Genomic DNA, 17,228 nt, shown 5'->3' on the forward strand with positions numbered 1-17,228 from the left:
ACAGAAGCTGCACTTCTGGGGGGAAAGGCAGTTTGCCGGCCCCCCGCCTCCCTGACCCAGGCCAATCGCTGCCGTTTCTGGGCCCGTGAGCCTCCCTACGCCGGGGGCGTGGGCCAGCTGAGACTTCGGCGCCGGGCGCACACTCCGCTTCTGGTGGCCGGGGCCGCTACGTTATTCACCGTGGACTTGAGTCTCCTTGCTCTGAAGCTCCACGGCCCACACGGAATCAGGTAACTCTGCTTTTCCAGACAGTACGGGCATGTCACCGAGCGGGGCTTGGGGTCGCCCCGGCCCCAGCGAAGCGTGTGAAGGCCTGAGGCACTTCATCCTGGCATCCTCAGGCCGTCACATGTGTGAACCTAGGTGATGTGCCACCAGGTGCCGGGGACCGTGGGCCTGGACACCTGACCGCGCTCCGCTCCTTGGCCCATGATGTCCCTGCTGTGACGGCCAGGTGTCCTTCCCCTCGACTTTTGCCGAACTTCGTCCAAACTCCTCCCGGCACGGCTGGCCTCCGCAGCGGGGCTTCTCATTTCCCTCCACTTTCCGCCGTCCTGCCCGTGCCCTCCCCCCTCCCCCAGTGGAACCAAACAGATGGGCTTTGTGAACAGCTGGGCGTGGGTTGAGCCTCTGCTTTGTCAGAAGGGACGCAGGCGTCTCTCGGGGCATCTGCTTTGGGGCGGCAAGGACCAAGAAAAGGCAAAGACACTGTATTGTGTCTAGAATAGACTTTAAATGTAGCCCCTGAGGGCATGCGGGTCCCCGGATGACGGCGACTCGACCTGTCTGCTCCCCTCTGCGTCCTGAGGGACCCCGTGTGGCCTCAGAGTCAGTGACACCCAACTTGTTAGACTGTGTTGGCTCAGGGTTGGGGCGTTGCCCTGTTTCCCCTCGCTCGTCCCTCAGGCTGGCGGGAGGGGGAGGGGCGGCGATCGCCTGTGTGTGTGTGTCCCTGCAGCCCCCCCCCCCCCCCCGCCCCCGGCCCCCGGGCGCCGCGCTCACTTGACGGCGTAGGTCATGCGGTCGGGCCGCATGCATCTGACCATGCACAGCTTCTGCAGGGCCGTTTTGTTCTTCCACTCCTTGGGGAAGACCTCCTTCTCGGGGGCTTCCGACTCCACCAGCTTCTTCCACCGCTTGGCCGACCCTTCGATGTCGCTGTCCAGGTTCTTGAACTCGTCCATCTCCGACAGGGCCTGGGGGCGGGTGGCCTCTCAGCTCCCCCCGTGCCCCCCTGCCCCGCCGCCGGGAGAGGGTGGGCCGCCTGGCTGGGCCCGAAAGTGAGCAGCTGGCGCCCCCGAGGGCCAGGAACGTGGACGGAGGGTCTAGCGTAGGCACCCGACCTCTGCCGCCCCTCCGGGGGCTGAGGGACAGGGGCCGCACCCATCACGGGGGCCGCCGCCTTCAGGCCTGACCCGAGGCGTAGGGGGCCCCTGAGGGCTTGGGCCTAGGTCAGAGGAACTGTCTGGACGCTGGGACCGCCGGGATTGGGGGGGGGCAGCGGTATCGGGGCAGCCCTGGGCCCACCTGGGACCTGTCGTGGCTCAGCTCGCAGCCGGCAGGAGCCCTCTGCACCACGGCCCCACCTCTGGAGCCTCCCCGGGTCCCTGGCTGTCCAGCTGGCGGGAGCGCCTCGTAAACATCCCAGTGTGAGCAGCAGGACCCGCCGCAGCAGGAGCGTCCCAACACCAACCTTGATTCCGCCCCACCCCTGGTGCTGCAGGAAGTCCACTGGCGACACCACCCCGGCCTTGAAAGGGAACCGCAGGAGGAAATCCAGTTCGACTGGGTTTAGCTCCTTCTTCATGGACAAGACCTGAGGGGACATGGGGGCCGCTCAGCATCGGCCCGCAGCTGGGCTGGGGGTGGCCAGCAGCCAGGAGTGCAGCAGACCTCCTCGGTCACGGTCATGGTCATGGGTGTGGGCAAAGGACAGGCCAGGGCGTTCTCACTCCTGGAGGAAGCACTGCCTGCCCCGGGGTCCGGACAAAACTTGGTATTCGCCTCGGTTTGTTGTCGTGATTTTAAATTATGGCAAAATGCACATGACGTTTACTATTTTAACCCAATTGAAGTAAGACATTTTAGTAAATTCAGGTGTACAGTCACCACGGCTACTTAGAACCAGAGATTTTCATCTTCCCGAAGGGAACCCCTGAGCAGTGCCCCTGACCCGCCACCAGCCGCTGGCGCCCCGGCTCCGGGTCCCGTCTGCCTGGGTCTGCCTGTTCTGTCTGCACAGTCCGTGTCTCAGGGATCCTGCCAACGCCTTCCCCTCTGGCTTCTGCCGAGGTTTGTGCATGCCGAGGTGGGGGTCAGTCAAGCTCGGGGGTGCGGAGGAAGCGCGTCTGGCTTCTCCACTCATCCTTTGATGGAGACCTGGGCTCCGTCCACCTTGTGGCGTGTGTGAGCAGAGCTGCTGTGAGTGTACCGACCCAAGTCAGTTTTGGGGGCACACACACTCTCTGGGGGATTTTCTGGGTCATGTTCTAGGTCTCCTCGTCGCCCCTGCCCACCAGCTCTCGGGGCATCCAGTTGGCTGGGTCTCGGGTCCCAGATGGACAGCAGGGGAACAAGGGCCGCTGCACACACAGGGCCCCACGCGGCTTCTCTCGGACGCCGCAGAACAAAGACTTTCGCCTGCATCGGACTCCTGTGTGTGCGCGCTCGTTCTCTTTCTCTCTCGCTCTTTTTTTTTTTTTTTTGGTGGAAAGAAAAATTTCTTTGGAAATTTAGGGAGAGCACCAAGGAAGGAGCCTCATGCCCTCCTCTCAGCAGGGAGAAACCTCACGGAGGGGTTGCCATTCAGGGTTCACAGATAAAAGAAAACCTCCTCGATCTGGACCCCGACGGACAGTTTGAGTTTGGACAGAAAGCTGCCTTCTAGAAGCTCTCAGGAAACTGGTGTTTCTCACTGTACTTACAAAAGGCCGTAAACAAAATGACAGACGGGCTGTTTCATCGATTCCGTGGAACGAGAATCTGAAACATACCAGCAGGTCCGTATGAACAGGAGGAATGTTTATTCCTTTGTGTCTCTGTTTCCTTAAGAAACGGCACTCGGCATCCATGGAGGGTAACCTCTGACGCGGACTGCTCCGCGGGCAGCGTGTGAATGTGGTAGAACGATGTTTCTTCTCCTTAACAGACCTCCCCCTGAGGGGGTCCCCTTAAAACAGTGCCTCATATCGACAAGACAGAGTCCCCAGCACATCCCGCAGCAGGGACGGGAAGGGCAGCCATCATTGCTCTGGGGACCGGCCCTTGGGTGCCGCCGCCGCCACGGGCTGCAGACCCCCCTTGGAGCCGGGAGGCCAGACGCACCTGGAAGGTCACCTGGGCCAGGAAGATGAGCTTGTCCCGTTCAAAGAGCCCGCGGGCCGTGTACATGTAGACGGAGTAGGTGATCTCGTCCGTCAGATTGACCACTCGCTGCCTGACCTCCTCGGCGGGGGCGGTCCTCTGGATGGCCTTCTCGAACACCACATTGAAAGCCTGGGTGGGGGAGCATGGAGGCTTGCGCGGCTGGACCCCAAGGCTGCCCCACGCTGCCCGCCGATGCTCTGTGGACGCCAGGGCCCTGGCCCCGGAGCCCGGCCGTGGCCGCACCTTGAGCGAGAACTGATAGATGGGATTGATCTTGTTGAGGTCGTTCAGGATGAAGTACAGCAGGGACGCCCTCGCCGCGGCCGGCCGGTAGCTCTCTCTGGCCTCGTTGATTTTAACCTCTGTGTTTTTTGCCTCTTTCACCTTTAAACAAATGGGGCTTGAGTGGGACGAGTCGGACAGCGCCCGTGTGCAGTGGCCTCCCCCTGCGAGGGACTCATGCTGGGCGGGGCCTGAGTCCCTGCTCCCGGCCCTGGCTCCCGGGGTCGGGGGACAGGGGTGGTCGCGTGGCTTATCCTCCCAGTGGCCCGACCGGCAGTGCGGTGGCGGCCCCTCCGTGTGCTCTGGCGGGGAGCACGGGGCCGGCCCGGGAGGCGGTCTCTCACCTTCTCCTCGATCTCATTGGCCGTGTGCTTGGTGGTCTCCAGGTTCTCCACCAAGGCCGTGTCCCCCAGGAAGTTCCCCGACGCCGCCGACAGCCGGGCCAGCAGGGAGTCCTCCAGCTCCTTCAGGACAATCTTGAATTCGTTCTGGGACTTGGTGAGGTTCGCCTACGGGAGGGACAGCGCGCCGGGAGCGCAGCTCAGCCGAGGCAGCAGCGGGACGGGAGGAGCGCCGCGAGGCTGACACGTGGGAGTGGGCCACCGGCAGCCACGTGGCCAGGGCGCGGGGACAGTCTGAGTCCGTGTGTGCTGGCGGCCACATGCGGGGGCCCGCAGCCGAGACCGCAGAGACGCCTTTTCTGTCTGAGAAGCGGCTGCTGGGTTCGGAGTTAGGTCTGGGAGGTCGCGGGGGAAGAGCGGTTCCTCCTGTCCCGCGGTGGGATGGGCTCGGGTACGTTCAGGGAGCCGCGTGGGGCGGCTGCTGCCTCGTCAGGGGAACCTCGCGGTGACCCCGGTGGCCCGCCCTGTGCTGAGTGACGTCAGGCCCCGCCTGTACCTTCAGCAGCTCTAGGTCCGGGCGCTCTTTGGCCACCACCGCGGCCAAGAGCTGGTCCTCGAGCCCGTCCCTGGTGACCAGGAAGTTGATCAGGGTGCACTGGGCTTGCATCTCGGGCTTGTAGTGGGGGTTGAAGTACTTGGTGTGCAGGATGAGACGGAAGTTGGGGTGGTACTCCACCTCCTTGTCGCCGACCTTGATGAACCTGGCCGTTGGGGGAGGCAAGGGTCAGGGGCGCCGGCAGCAGCAGCATACAGCCTCCTGGTGCCCCCGGCCTCGCGCCGCCACGAACCCTCCTCTGGTCACCGGGCAAGGACCGTGTCTCTTCTCGTTCTCGTCTCCCTCTAGCCCACGGCCAGGACCCTCTAATGGGTGCACCTGCTCTCTCTCAGGCGGGTTCGTCCGGATCTTCCTGGGGATGCGCTCAGCACCTGCTGCCCATCGTACTCCCCTGGGGTCTGGTGCGGAAACACGTCGCCCGGACCCCACCCCAGAGTCACAAACGTCAGAAAGATGCTGCTGCATTCTGGAAGCTCCCTGGGGAATCGGAGAGCAGCCAGGGCCAGAAGGGGGGGGGGGGACTCCTTCTCTCTGCTCCCATTCTTTCTGGTCAAGCTCACTTCCGGGGCCTCGGTAACGTCACCCCTTGGGTCTCCCCACTCACGTCAAGCTCTTCTCAGAGGCTGGGATATCGGCCACCTCTGTTCTGGGCTTCAGCACACAGCCCTGTTTTTACCGGTGGCTCAGACCTGCTCTGATGTTTCCCTTTTTTTAAAAGTTGATTTAATTTTTCTTTATATTAGAAAAGTAATGCAGGCTGAATGCATCTAGCAGCGAACGGAGACGCAGAACGAGGCACGCCCATCCGGCGGACTCGGCTGTCAGAGCAGCGCGGTCCTACCACGCGCCGCACAGGTGAGCCCGGAGCCCGCGGCACCCGGGGAAGGCGGCCAGACAGGAGAGGGCACACACCCGTGACTCCCTTCTAGGACGTGTCCAGAGCAGGGAGGTCTGTGGAGGTGGGTGCCGGGGTCCGGCGGCAGCTCGTGGAGGGAGCGGGGAGCAGGTGCGTGGGGAGCACAGGGCTCCCACGTGGGGTGAGACCCGCACAGCCCTGCGAGGGCCGCGAGGGCCACTGTGCTGGTCACTGTGAAACAGCTAATTTTTATGGAAGGTAGATTTCACCTGAATAAAAACCATAGTACTGCAGACACAGGGCTTGTAAAATGCGTGAAAAAGAGAAAAGCTTGACCAGTGGAGCGCCTGGGTGGCGCCTTCGGCTCAGGTCATGATCCTGGGGTCTTGTGATCGAGTCCCGCTTTGGGCTCCCTGCTCAGCGGGGAGCCTGCTTCTCCCTCTCCTCCCTGCTGGTACGCGCTGTCTCTCTCTCTCTCTCTCTCTGTCTCTCTCTGTGTCAGTATCTCTTTCTCTCTCTCAAACAAATAAATAATATCTCAGGGAGGAAAAGCATTGCCATCAAGGAGGGCCGTCCACAGGCTATCACGATGAGACGCTGGCGTCGTCATTCCTGACCAGGATGCGGTCCCACAGCTTCCTGTGTCTCTGGGGACCAGTGCTTTGTCATGGACCCTGCTGCCTACCAGGACGGCGGGGCAGTTCCCCGAACCTCCTCCCTGCGCAGAGGCCAAGCTGCCACGGAGCGTGGTCACGTGGTTCACGCAGGCTGAACTGTGAAGGTGGAACCAGAAACTCACTTTCCCTTTTTAATGGTGTTCCTGCCGAGCAGCGGGTCCAGCACGGGGTCCACGGTTTCCCCAATGTTCTCGATGAGCAAGATGTCCCCTTCAGAAATGGCCTGCTCGATGATGTCCAGGTAGCTGTGGGCAGACGTGAGGCTGGGTGAGGACGTGGGCACAGAGACACGGCCCCGCCGGGCGCCCCAGGAGGCAGCCTTGGGAGCGAGAAGACACTGGAAGGCAAGTGGCCGAGGGGCTAGCCACTCTGCTCTGGGGGCCCTCGGGAGCGAAGCCCCAGCTCTTTTCACACCTGTGTCTGGTCCCGTCCCCCATCCGCCAGAAAGGCACATGGCATGACCTTAGTGACCCTGTGATGAGGAAATGTGTCCCACTGGAGACGAGAAATGAGAACACAGCCTGCCCGAAGCCTTGTGGCCGGCAGGTGGCCAGGTGGGCCTCGCGCCTGGGTGAGTGTCCCCCTTCCCGGAGCGGCAGCAGGTGGTGGGGGTCGGGCAGAGAGGAGTCCCGAGGCTCATTCTTTCCTGCTGGCTCTGTTCCCCAAGACCAGACAGTGGAAAACCTGCCCGTGGGCCGGGATCCGTGCGTACCGATCCCCCCGCCATCCAACCTCTGTGGTGTGTCGCCAGCCCGCGCCCCCAGCCCGCCCGTGCCGGCCGCCGGCCGCACCTCTTCTGGCCCAGGCGGATGGCCTTCAGCTCGCTGCTGTACTTGTTCTTGATCCACTTCACGCCCTGCAGCTGCGCGTCCACGACGAGGGGCCAGCGCTCTGTGTTGCACAGAATCGTGGCGTTCTCAGTGGACATGCGGTCGCTGGGGAGGCCCTGGTTGTTCCACGTGGCCACGTCTGCGTCATCCGTCAGCAGGCTCAGGGGGTCCAGACCTTCCGTGATGGGGATGGGGACCTGCCCGGAGGAAGCGCTTGGGCTCAGGCCGGGTGGCTGATGTAGCCTCGCTTATGGCTCCACGGGAAACGGCTCTCCGGGCGACACCACGAGACTGTGGTGAGTTAGACCACGGACAAGCCGCGCGGCCTGGAACACCGGCTCTCCCACCGTCCTGTCGGAGCACTTGGGACCCGCCGGGAAGGGCGTCTGCCTCAGCCAAGCTGGGCCACAGTTTAAACACGCAGTGACCAGAGCGTCCGTGTGGGGGACCCCCTCCCACCCCAGGGACCCCCCCAGAATTCCTGACCGGTGAATGTAACCCAACCGCATACCTTCAGCTGATGTATATAAGGGACCCAGAACTTCTCCATCAGCTCATTTCGGTATTTCTTGGTGAAGTAGCCCACGTAGGAGACGAAGGCGGAAATCAGCAGCACGTCCCCGCACAGGGTGACCCCCTGGCTTTTGAAGTTCTTCACCGATTCAGCCCAGCGCACGTTCTCCGACGCTAACCCGCCTACCAGCCTAAATGTGAACACGCCGTCGGGGGGGTCACGGGAACGGGGGGGCACAGCCAAAGACCTCCGCCCCTCAGTGCGGGGCTCTGCCGCTGCACACCCTGCCTTCGCTCCGTGCCTCAACAGTGGAAATGCTCTGGGGGAGATTTTGGGAATCACTGCTTTAGGGAGGCAGAGCAGGTGCTTTCTGGGGGCACCTGGGACCTGAGCTCCCCGCCCCGGCCCCCTGCACTGGCGTCACGTCTGTGCTGACCCTATCTGGACATCCTGCCCCTGCACTGGCGTCACGTCTGTGCTGACCCTATCTGGACATCCTGCCCGCGTGCTGAAGCTGCTGCCGGGACGGCACCGAGCTCAGGCTTCGGCTAGTGGGGGGTCTCGGTGGAGGTCGAGTCCGGCCACAGTGGGCACGGGACAACGTGGCATCCAGAGGGGCCCTGGCCCCACGTGGAGCGGCATGGGCATCCTGTGGCTTGGGCCACCAGCCTGAGAACTGGCCCGTGGCCCCAGACGTGACGTCACATCTTTGATGTTCGTAGAAAACACAGGTTGCCTGATTAGGTCCACGGAGGTCTGTCCTTGGCGTCACCCAAGGAGCCCTTGCTGCCCAAAGACCAAAAGACTGCTTTGCTTTTCTCGGCTATGGTCAAGTCCCTCAAACCCAGGATGACATCCACACCCTGCTGGAGGCCGTTCTCCCGCGGCCTGGGGACCTCCCAGGGTCCCCGTGTGCACTCACGACAACCCTCGGCAATTGCCAGCCCACCAGGTGGGAGAAGGTTCGACCAGCAGACCTGCCGCCCCGTGACCGCCCCCCCCAGCGGCTCTGGGCCACTTTCAAACACGAAAAGAAGCTATGAAGCCGTGCTGTCCACACATGGCTGGTTACACCCGAGGCCTGGAAGGTGCGACCCGACGCGCACACGGGGATTTGCAGGACTCAGAGTCGACGCGCGCACACGCCCTCCCAGCGATCGTTCTAGGGATCACACGGGGAAAGGGTCACATCTGGGGTTCAGCAGGATTCGTCATCAGGGCCGGTTTCATCTTTGTGCGGTGCCACAGGGCAACGGGAAGATGCAGACAGATGGGTGCCGCTCGAGCTGCATTCCCGCTGGGACAGCGCTGCTCCGGAGTCCGCGGGCGTCGGCGGACATGGAGGGCTGCGAGAGCAGAGGCCCCGAGAGGCCGCACCAACACCACGGCGTGGTGAGCATGGGCCCGAGGGGAATCTGCCCCTGTGGACGCCGCCTCCCAGGCAGGTCCGGGCAGGTCTGGGTTGGGGGGTTCTGTGCAGCCGGGGGTCTGGGATGCACAGGGGCCCACCACGGAGGGCTTCTGGCTCCCGGAGGTGGAGACACTGGCCGATAGTGGGTCTGCCCTCATGACTTTGTGCAGGCGGGGGCGCTGCTGTCCCCTGCCCCCGGGCCCGTCCTCCTCCAGAGCCTGTTCTGTGGGCCTGACCCTTCCGAGGGACCCAGGAGAAGTCCCAGGAAGTCCCAGAAGACCCAGGAGAAGGAGGGTGCCTGCGGGGTGGAGCGAGCTACCTGTTGGCCAGCGAGATCACCCTGTTGGTGGCGTCGGCCTCCTGCTGGCACTTGATCTTCTCTGCGGTGGCCTTCTCAAAGGCCGATGTGAGGTTGCTCAGGTTGGCATTGAGTTCCTGGGAAAACACGGAGAGGCCCAGGCGTGGGGCGGCGTGGGCGTCCCAGCTCCCGTGGGAGCCAGCACAGCGGGGTCCACGGATGCCCGGTAGCCCGCGGCGGCTGCACGGGCCCCTGCTCTGTGGGCCCCGGGCCGAGGCACCAGCCGTCCCCGTGCGGGCGGGTGGACACTCACCGCGATCTTGTTCTTGATGCGCGAGAGCTTCTCCTGCGCCTCGGCCAGCTCGGCGTTGGCCTCCTCCAGGGCCTGCCGCTTGGGGGCCACGTCGCAGTACACCTCGTAGAAGCGGACGATGTTGATGCACCAGGAGCACAGCCCCGCGGCCGCCGTGGACTTGGAGCGGATGAACTCGGGGTCGAAGGTCGGGTTGCCTTGGTAGGGCCTGCGGAGGGAACAGCAGGCGCTGGTCCGCTGGTCACCAGGAGTTACCAGGGGAGCATCGTGAATTGGGTTTTTATGGGGGGGGGGCTATCTTCAAGATGAAGAAAAGAATGAAGCACAGAATTCTGGTCCCAGAAGCAGAATTTGACGTATGGGGGGATGAGGCCCAAGGAGGGAACTTGAAACGGGACTCACTTGAAAGCTTTCAGGCAGGCCTCGGGGATGTGCTCCTTGTCGAACTTCTTCAGGGAGTCCAGGAAGGTGTCCACTTTGCCCATCATGATTTTCGCCGCTTTCCAGCTCTTGTCCTTGGGGATCTTGCCCCCGGGCGCTGTCAGGATCATGACGGCGGCCGTGACGTTGACCACGGCGTCCGGTGGGGACCCGAAGGACTTCAGCTCTGTCAGGTTGTTCTGGAAACAACAGGCGGCCGCTGAGAGGGGATGTAGCCCTGCATGTCGGGCCCCAGGCCCCCTGGCGACCGCGGGAAGCTGCGGCCACATGCCAGGACTCCCACATGCCGGGACTCCACGGCGTTCTCCCCTGCCCTGCCGTGGGCCGGTCCCGTTTCTTTCTTTTCTGGTCCTCACCTTATTCAGAGTGTCGAGAGCTTCCTGCGCGGCCAGCAGGGCTGGCTCCGCCTTGGCCAGGTCTGTTTCACAAGCCTTTTGTTTCTCTGTGACATTCTGGAAGGAAGCCACGCGGGAAAGATCAGTGTGTGTGGGGGGGGGCTTGCTGCATGCAAGTGTTTGCGTGCGTGTGCGTGTGTGCATGCGTGCGTGCGTGTGTATGTGTACCGGAGCCCTCGGCGGCGGCGAGGGAGCACGGGTGGGAGTGAAGCCCGGGCAGGGAGGCGTGACCCCTGTGATGGAGCAGGGCTGTGCTCTGTGCTCCCCTTCCTGCCTGTGCTGTGCCTCCCCCCGCCTTCCTCCTCCCTGCCCCCAGCACTCAGGCTGGAAGAAGCTGCTCCGGAGCCGCGGCCTTGGGGTTCTGGAACGGGAACGGGTGCCGATGGGCCCCAGCTTCTGGCATTGGAGGGAAGACCCGAGGCCACGTGGACCCCGCGCCACCGGCTCTGAGGCCTTCGTTGTGCCATCTGTCCGGAAATGGACCATTTTGGAGGTAGGGCTCCCTCTCCCCGGTAGGAAGTGAGGGTATCTTGGTGCATGCGTGCGCTCCCTCCTTGGGTCCTGAAGGATCCCTCCGAGCCTCTGAGCCCCCAAGCACAGAGACGTTGGTTCTATCAGTAAGAAGAGCTTCAGTGGTGGGGGCTTTGCTGGGCTCGGAGGAGGGAGGATAGAAGGGACAGGGTCTCTGCAAAGCACCGTGGAAGGGTCCATCCAGCCCCCGACTCTAAGGACAGTTTGGGGCACGACTGCAGGAATGGGCCCAGAAGGTGTGGGACTCGCCAGCTTCTTCCGTGGAGCCCCCAGCCCCCGAGGGGAGGCACTTCTAGAAGCAGGGTTGGAGAGAGACGGCGCCTGGATGTGAACGGCTGCGTGCGGCCTCGGAGGCCACAGAGGTCACAGTGTGGGAGTGGACGTGGGTCCCACTCGGATCCCGGCTCTGCCTGCCCCTGGAGGCGGCGCTGGGCGCCCAGTGGGGGAGGCCGGGCCGGCAGAGCCGCGCCGCTGCGCTGGGAGCCTCGGGAGCCGGGCTCGTCCACGCACCTTGTTGATGACCTCGACCTTGGCCTCTTCCTCGTCCGCCACGGCTTTCTCTTTGCTCACTTTCTCGGTTTCCACGCCCACCACGTGGATCAGCTTGTCCGCATTCTCGTTTTTCTGCTTGAGTTCGGCCTCCTGAATCGCCAGCGTGGCTTTTAAATCATCCACCTGGGGGAGGGACAGCAAGTGATGGCGGGCGTGGGCCCCGGCAGCCGCGCACGGGCCGGCGGGGCGGCACCGAAAGCTTGGGCCGGGGCCGTGCCACCCGGGGCCGTGTCGCCCTTGGCTGTGCCCGGTGGGAGGGAGTGCAGGTGAGGAGTGACAGCGTGGGCTATGCCGTCCCATTCTTGATGGTTTCTCCCACAAGGACGCCCCTCAGTCACCATAACAGGACTGTGTCTGGAGGGTTCATCTGGGGGGAAGCAGCGGCCTGCTTGACTGGGCTTCTCCCTGTTCCTTTCCGTGAGAGCTGTCTGGGCAGGAGTGGTCCTGTTCGGCCCCGCCAAGCTCTGTCTTCCTGGGACACCCCCTACCGTCCTCCCCACTGCACGCCCCACAGGGGTGGCCTTGACCCTTGCCACGCTGCCTGCCGTAGGGTCACACTGGCCTGACTGTGGTTCATGGGCCCAGTCTCCCTGGGGGCAGAGGAGGGGCAGGCCCAGCTGTGCGGGGTCACACCGGGGCAGGGGCACGGGGTCGGGGGGCTATATTGCAGGCTCCCTCGGGGACACCAACAGTGGGCAGTGAAGGTGATGGGGCCGGGCGCTGCACGAGGGAGGGCACCTAAAGCCAGGAAGAAAACTGGGTGGTCAAAGTTTTTCCATCAGGGCACCACAGCGTGCAAGGCGTCTGGGAATGAGCGCGTGGTCACGGACACAGATCCCCCTGGACTTGGGCCCCCACGTAAAAGCGTCCAGCACGATGACGTCAGCATTGCCAAAGCGCGGTGAGCCCGTTTTCTATAGTGAAGCCACGTGTTCTCCGTGGTTTGGGAACGGCACTTTCTCCAAGGCGGGAGTCCAGTTTCTCTCACCTGGGGGGAGGCTCTGGGACCCGCCAGCCGCGCCCCTGCTGGCCCTACCTGGGACGCCGTGCTCTGCAGCTTCATCAGGCCGTTCTCCAGCCTCTCGATCCTGGCCACCAGCTCCGTTCTCTTCTTGGCCAGCAAGCTCTGGTACAGTTTGATCTGCTCCAGGAAGGTTTTGGGTGTGGTGTAGTTGTAGCGTCTCTCCGTGGCCAGGTATGCCTTGGACATGTCGTTGACCGTCGTGTGCACGTAGGCCATGAAGAGGCTGATGGAGGCCTTGACTTCTGGCTGCAAAGGAGAGACGGGCCGTTCGTTCCCTGTTCCCTGGTGGGAGCGACCCCACTCCTGCTGGTGGGGGGGTGGGGTGGGGAGGAGGCTGCTGGCCACCGCGAGTCAGCAAGGCGGGGTTTCCCTCCCTCGCCGGGACCTCGCTAAACCAAGACAGCAGTGCCCGCAGAGGCAGCCCGGGGCGCTGGTGACCGTGCTCCAGCCCGGGCCTGGCTAAGCGCCAGGGACAGGACACGGCATTATTCCTGTGATCGTCTCTCCCTGACTCTCCCTGACTCACCCTCTTGCGACCCTGGGGAAGTGTAGGGCCGGACAGCATGTTCGAGCCACCCAGCCATCCAGCAAGCATTTACGCACGTTTCCTGAGCTGCGTCCTGGGGTTCAGCAGCTCTCTTCCCATCCCGGGTCATCTGGGCTGCCCCACCTGCCTGCGGGCTGTGTCCCAGGAACCGTCCAAGTGACGCCAACCGTAACTGGAGTTGAGTTGGGGATGTGTTCACCCAGCGCCTGCCCCTTCTTGGGCATCGACCCTGTGGCCCTGCCTGGTGCCAGCGGTGAGGCCATGCCCCGATCTTAGAAGGCCGATGTCTTGGGGGCTGGACACCCACGTCCGTGCCCACCCCCTGCCCCTGGTGAAACGCGGGAATGGCAGTGTTCCTAGGAACGGCCCGTCCCGAATGTGGGCACTCCAGCCATGACAAGCGGGGTTTTACCCGCCTCTACAACTAGGGGGAAACATTCATTTCAGGTTTATTTTATCCTACTTCATAACCAATACGTGTTCACAGTAAGTAAAACGCGATAACCAAGTCTGAGGTGTCGCGGGGCTGCTCGTCCATCCCATGGGCTGGCTCAGAGTTTAACGACCATCTCAAGGCCAGCAATGAGCTCCAGCAGCGAACGGGGGCACCACATTCCGACGAAAGAAACCCCGGCACCCATCAGACTTGTCCCGGCCTATAGCGGGGGCAGGACGCAGGGGACGGGGGTGCCCGAGCAGAGCCGGGTCAGAGCCCGCGGCAGGAGGACCTTGGTGCTCCCAGCAACCCTGATCAGCTGCTGTGTTTGAAGCCTGCCGTGCTCCGTCTGTTGGGACACGGTGTTGGCCCTCCTGACCCAGCCGGGATGGGGCAGGGCACCCCCAGCTGGTTGAGATGGGTGTCCCCGGCCGTGAAACCAACACCGAGCAGCTTGTCTTTGTTTACAGTTTTGTTCACTGTGTATTATTCAGCGTTAATTGTGATTTTTCAGTATTGCATTCAGACATCACTGGTCTTGGTTCCCGAGGTCACACCTGCCCCTCACCCCTCTTAAATTTTGCACCAGGCCCTGGAGGCAGAGGGTCCCGCAGACCCTCCCGTCCCCTCCCCTCTCCTCTCCTGGGGAACCCCAGCACTGAGCACGGAGGCCGGGCAGAGTGACTTACCTGAATGCCCTCGGTTTCCTTGAGGAAGCGCGCGCTCACAGACACCAGGGCGTCTTCTGGCCACTCGTGGAACCAGTCGATGGCCGTGCAGTTGACGACGGCAGGGAATTTCCTTGCCCGCACACGCAGGATGGAGCCCACGGGGGAGAAACACAGGATCACCTGGAGGCGGGACACAGAGGAGCTGCTCGCGGGGACGGTGGTGCTGAGGACCAGGCTCCCTCGGGCAGAGAGCTCCCGGCTATCTGTTCCCACATGTCTGTCTGTGGGGCGCCCCGGCTCTGGGTTTCTGTCGCAACTGGTGAATGTTCTGCTGACTCCACGGCCCTCGCGAGGCATGGAGGAGTGCAGAGGACACCAAGCCTTCTGACATGGGCCCCGCAGCGGGCGACGAGAAAGGCGGGGGGGAAGGACAGAGTGGGCAGACGAGGCCCGAGGACAGGGAGGGGTACCGTCCCTTCAGCAGGGCCGGTTCCCAGGGACACAGAGCCTCCTCTAGGCCCCCAAGATGGGGACTCATCCCCAGACAGCCTGGGACTCCCTGGGACCCCAACTGCAGACGGTGCTCAGCGCACATAGGCCCGGGGGGCCCTTTGTGCCGGCCACATACTAGCCTTGGCCACGCGGGCCCCTCCTTGTTCCGCAGCCCCTTCTTCTTCTTCTTTTTCTTTTAAAAGATTTTATTTATTTATTTGACAGAGACCACAAGTAGGCGGAGAGGCAGGCAGAGAGAGAGGAAGGGAAGCAGGCTCCCCGCTGAGCAGAGAGCCCGATGCGACACGGGGCTCGATCCCAGGACCCTGGGATCATGACCTAAGCTGAAGGCAGAGGCTTTAACCCACTGAGCCACCCCGGCGCCCTCTGCAGCCCTCCGCAGCCCCTTCTTCCTGGGTGGCGAAGCCGGCTCGCTGGAGGCAGCTGTTTCACGGACGAAGGGCCGGGCCCCGGAGGAGGAGAAGGGCACAGGCGCACCCGTCAGGGTCTCCTTCAGCCCCCGAACCGTAGCCACCGGTGGGACTGCGTAACCCTGACGGGGGAGCTGGAGAGGAAACCCGCTTTGTTTGCGTCGAGCCGGGGCAACGGTAGCCCGCAGGTCCTAGAACAGCTATGGGGGGGTGGACCCTCCCAGGGGCGGCACCGTTGCTCGGACCCTGAGAGAAGGGAGGAGAGGACCCGCAGTGCCCTCAGTCTGATGGGGGTACCGGTGGGGGTGCCTGAGGGGGAGTTGAGGCCAGTTTCCCTGAGAGGGCGTGCTTGCTCGTCTACTCAACCTCGTGTGTGTGGGGTGTGCGCCCAGACGGACGGACGCGAGCCTCGCGCTGGGCCCGGGGACGGTCCCCGGACGCCGTGAGGACGGCGGCTCCTACCTTAAGCTGCTTGCGCACTTTCTCAATGAAGAATTTCCAGCACGCCTCCCGCGTGTCGGTCACGCCCAGGGCCTTCACCTGCGGCCGCATGGAGGCGATGATGTTCTCCACCTCGTCCTCCGCGAACAGCCCCGGGATCTCCCCCGAGGCCAGCAGGTCGTTGATCAGCACCAGGAACTGCTCCTCGGCCACCTGCGAGTCTGTCATCAGGAACACCGAGGGGACGTTCTTCACCGCGGACTTCACGTACTGCGCGCTCAGGTCGACCTGGACCCAAGCAGGACACGGTCACAGCGGTACATGGTGCGTCAGGTCCGTTTCGCCACCAAGAAAGGAGGAGGAGAAAAACACAGAACCTCGGAGACCCTAGAAGAGGTCTCTGCTCCGCGCAGTCCCTACGCGAGGCCTGTCCCGTCCCTAGTGGGGTTTAAAGCAGCAGCTCACGGAGGGCTGCGTGGTGGTGCCGGGAGGATACGGGACACATGAAGGAGAGCAGTAAAAAGGGAAAAAGGGAAGCGCGGTGCACAGCGGCTCCGAGAGCGGCCGTTCTCCAGGACGCGCCCGCGCACACGCGCCGCACACAGGTTTGCACGCAGAACGTCTGGCGCGGCCGTCCCACGAGTGACGCGCCCATGAGGGGCTTGACGACTTGCTCTCCGGGATGTCTGGGTTTTCCGTAAGCCCCATGGGCCATGTTTGTTTTCCCCTTGGCCACCCCCGTATCCCCACCTTCCTAGGCTGCGGGCCATCCAGTGTCTCCACCTCCCACCTCCCAGCACCTCCCAACCCCTCAACGTGTCCTCCCTTTCCCCCCGATTCCTTAGACACCCCCGATGCGGAGCAGCGTTCGTGACCGCATTCCTCCTGGCACTTGTGACTCGGCCGCCCTCGGCCCCCAGCGCGGTTCCGTCCCGTCCCCGTTTCCTGCCTGGCGGACCCTGCTGGTCACTGTCAGCTCGGCTGCAGCGGCGGGTCCCTTCCCCACTCCCCACACCACCTGCTTGAGAAGGAAGAGGTCAGGGATCACCGGCATCTGGGTGAGTCTGGGGTCGGCAGTGATGGGGGCAGGGCCAGGAGGTCCCCAGAGCTGCTCTCCCACCGCCCCTCACTATACTCTCCCGTCCCAGCCTTCATGGGGTCACTGGGTTTTTCCACCTCTCCCTACTGGCCCTCAAACCGCCCTCTACTTGGTTCTGGGATGCTCCCAGTCCTGGTTCTCTCTGCTCAACCACGTGACGGCCCCTCGTTTCCTGGGGACCAAGTCCCGGATTTTCCCCGCGGCTCGCAGGGTGCCTCGAGGGCGGTTCCTGACCCCTTCCTGCCGCATCCCTAACCTCCAGCAGGCACCCACAGCTTATGCAGTGGACTGTATAACAAGGTCACGCCCCTGACAGCACGGTGCAAGGCCTACCGGCCTACCCTGCCTCCTTCCTTCCTTCTCAGCCACACCTGCTGCTCCACCAAGGACAGAGAGAGCATGAAACGGCTCCGTGTGGGGACTGAGGACAGGCCTCGGCGTGGCTATTCTATGAGCAGCATAACACCACTCAGACTCAACAACGCTCACCACTGGCCCTAGAGTGACAAGCCGGGAACGGCATCTGCGCAGGGACAGAGCATAGGGCAGGACGCAGGCGTAACAGTAACCCAGCACGATCTGGTTAATAGACGAGAAACTTTCCAGCCCAGAAAACCCCGTGAGACGATACAGCTCTGGTGTGAGGATCCTAGCTGGCCTTGAG

The 17,228-nt window shown here is 63.3% G+C and overlaps 1 protein-coding gene across 1 annotated transcript in view; it reads right to left on the minus strand.

The window, feature by feature from the left end:
• DNAH17 (dynein axonemal heavy chain 17) overlaps positions 1-17,228 on the minus strand; it is an 85,765-nt gene that overhangs the window by 13,180 nt on the left and 55,357 nt on the right. Inside the window, exons 54-70 of the mRNA XM_045984411.1 lie at positions 15,487-15,753; positions 14,120-14,281; positions 12,460-12,693; positions 11,382-11,546; positions 10,302-10,397; positions 9,907-10,124; positions 9,505-9,712; positions 9,213-9,328; positions 7,480-7,672; positions 6,930-7,165; positions 6,261-6,383; positions 4,546-4,750; positions 3,993-4,157; positions 3,610-3,750; positions 3,325-3,495; positions 1,694-1,816; positions 1,003-1,196 (exon numbers count right to left, since the gene is read on the minus strand). Coding sequence (XP_045840367.1) covers positions 1,003-1,196; positions 1,694-1,816; positions 3,325-3,495; positions 3,610-3,750; positions 3,993-4,157; positions 4,546-4,750; positions 6,261-6,383; positions 6,930-7,165; positions 7,480-7,672; positions 9,213-9,328; positions 9,505-9,712; positions 9,907-10,124; positions 10,302-10,397; positions 11,382-11,546; positions 12,460-12,693; positions 14,120-14,281; positions 15,487-15,753 — 3,017 coding nt within the window. The remainder of the gene's footprint in view (positions 1-1,002; positions 1,197-1,693; positions 1,817-3,324; positions 3,496-3,609; positions 3,751-3,992; positions 4,158-4,545; positions 4,751-6,260; positions 6,384-6,929; positions 7,166-7,479; positions 7,673-9,212; positions 9,329-9,504; positions 9,713-9,906; positions 10,125-10,301; positions 10,398-11,381; positions 11,547-12,459; positions 12,694-14,119; positions 14,282-15,486; positions 15,754-17,228) is intronic.

The sequence above is a fragment of the Meles meles genome, chromosome 18, assembly GCF_922984935.1.
Source record: "Meles meles chromosome 18, mMelMel3.1 paternal haplotype, whole genome shotgun sequence".
Taxonomy (NCBI): domain Eukaryota; kingdom Metazoa; phylum Chordata; class Mammalia; order Carnivora; family Mustelidae; genus Meles; species Meles meles.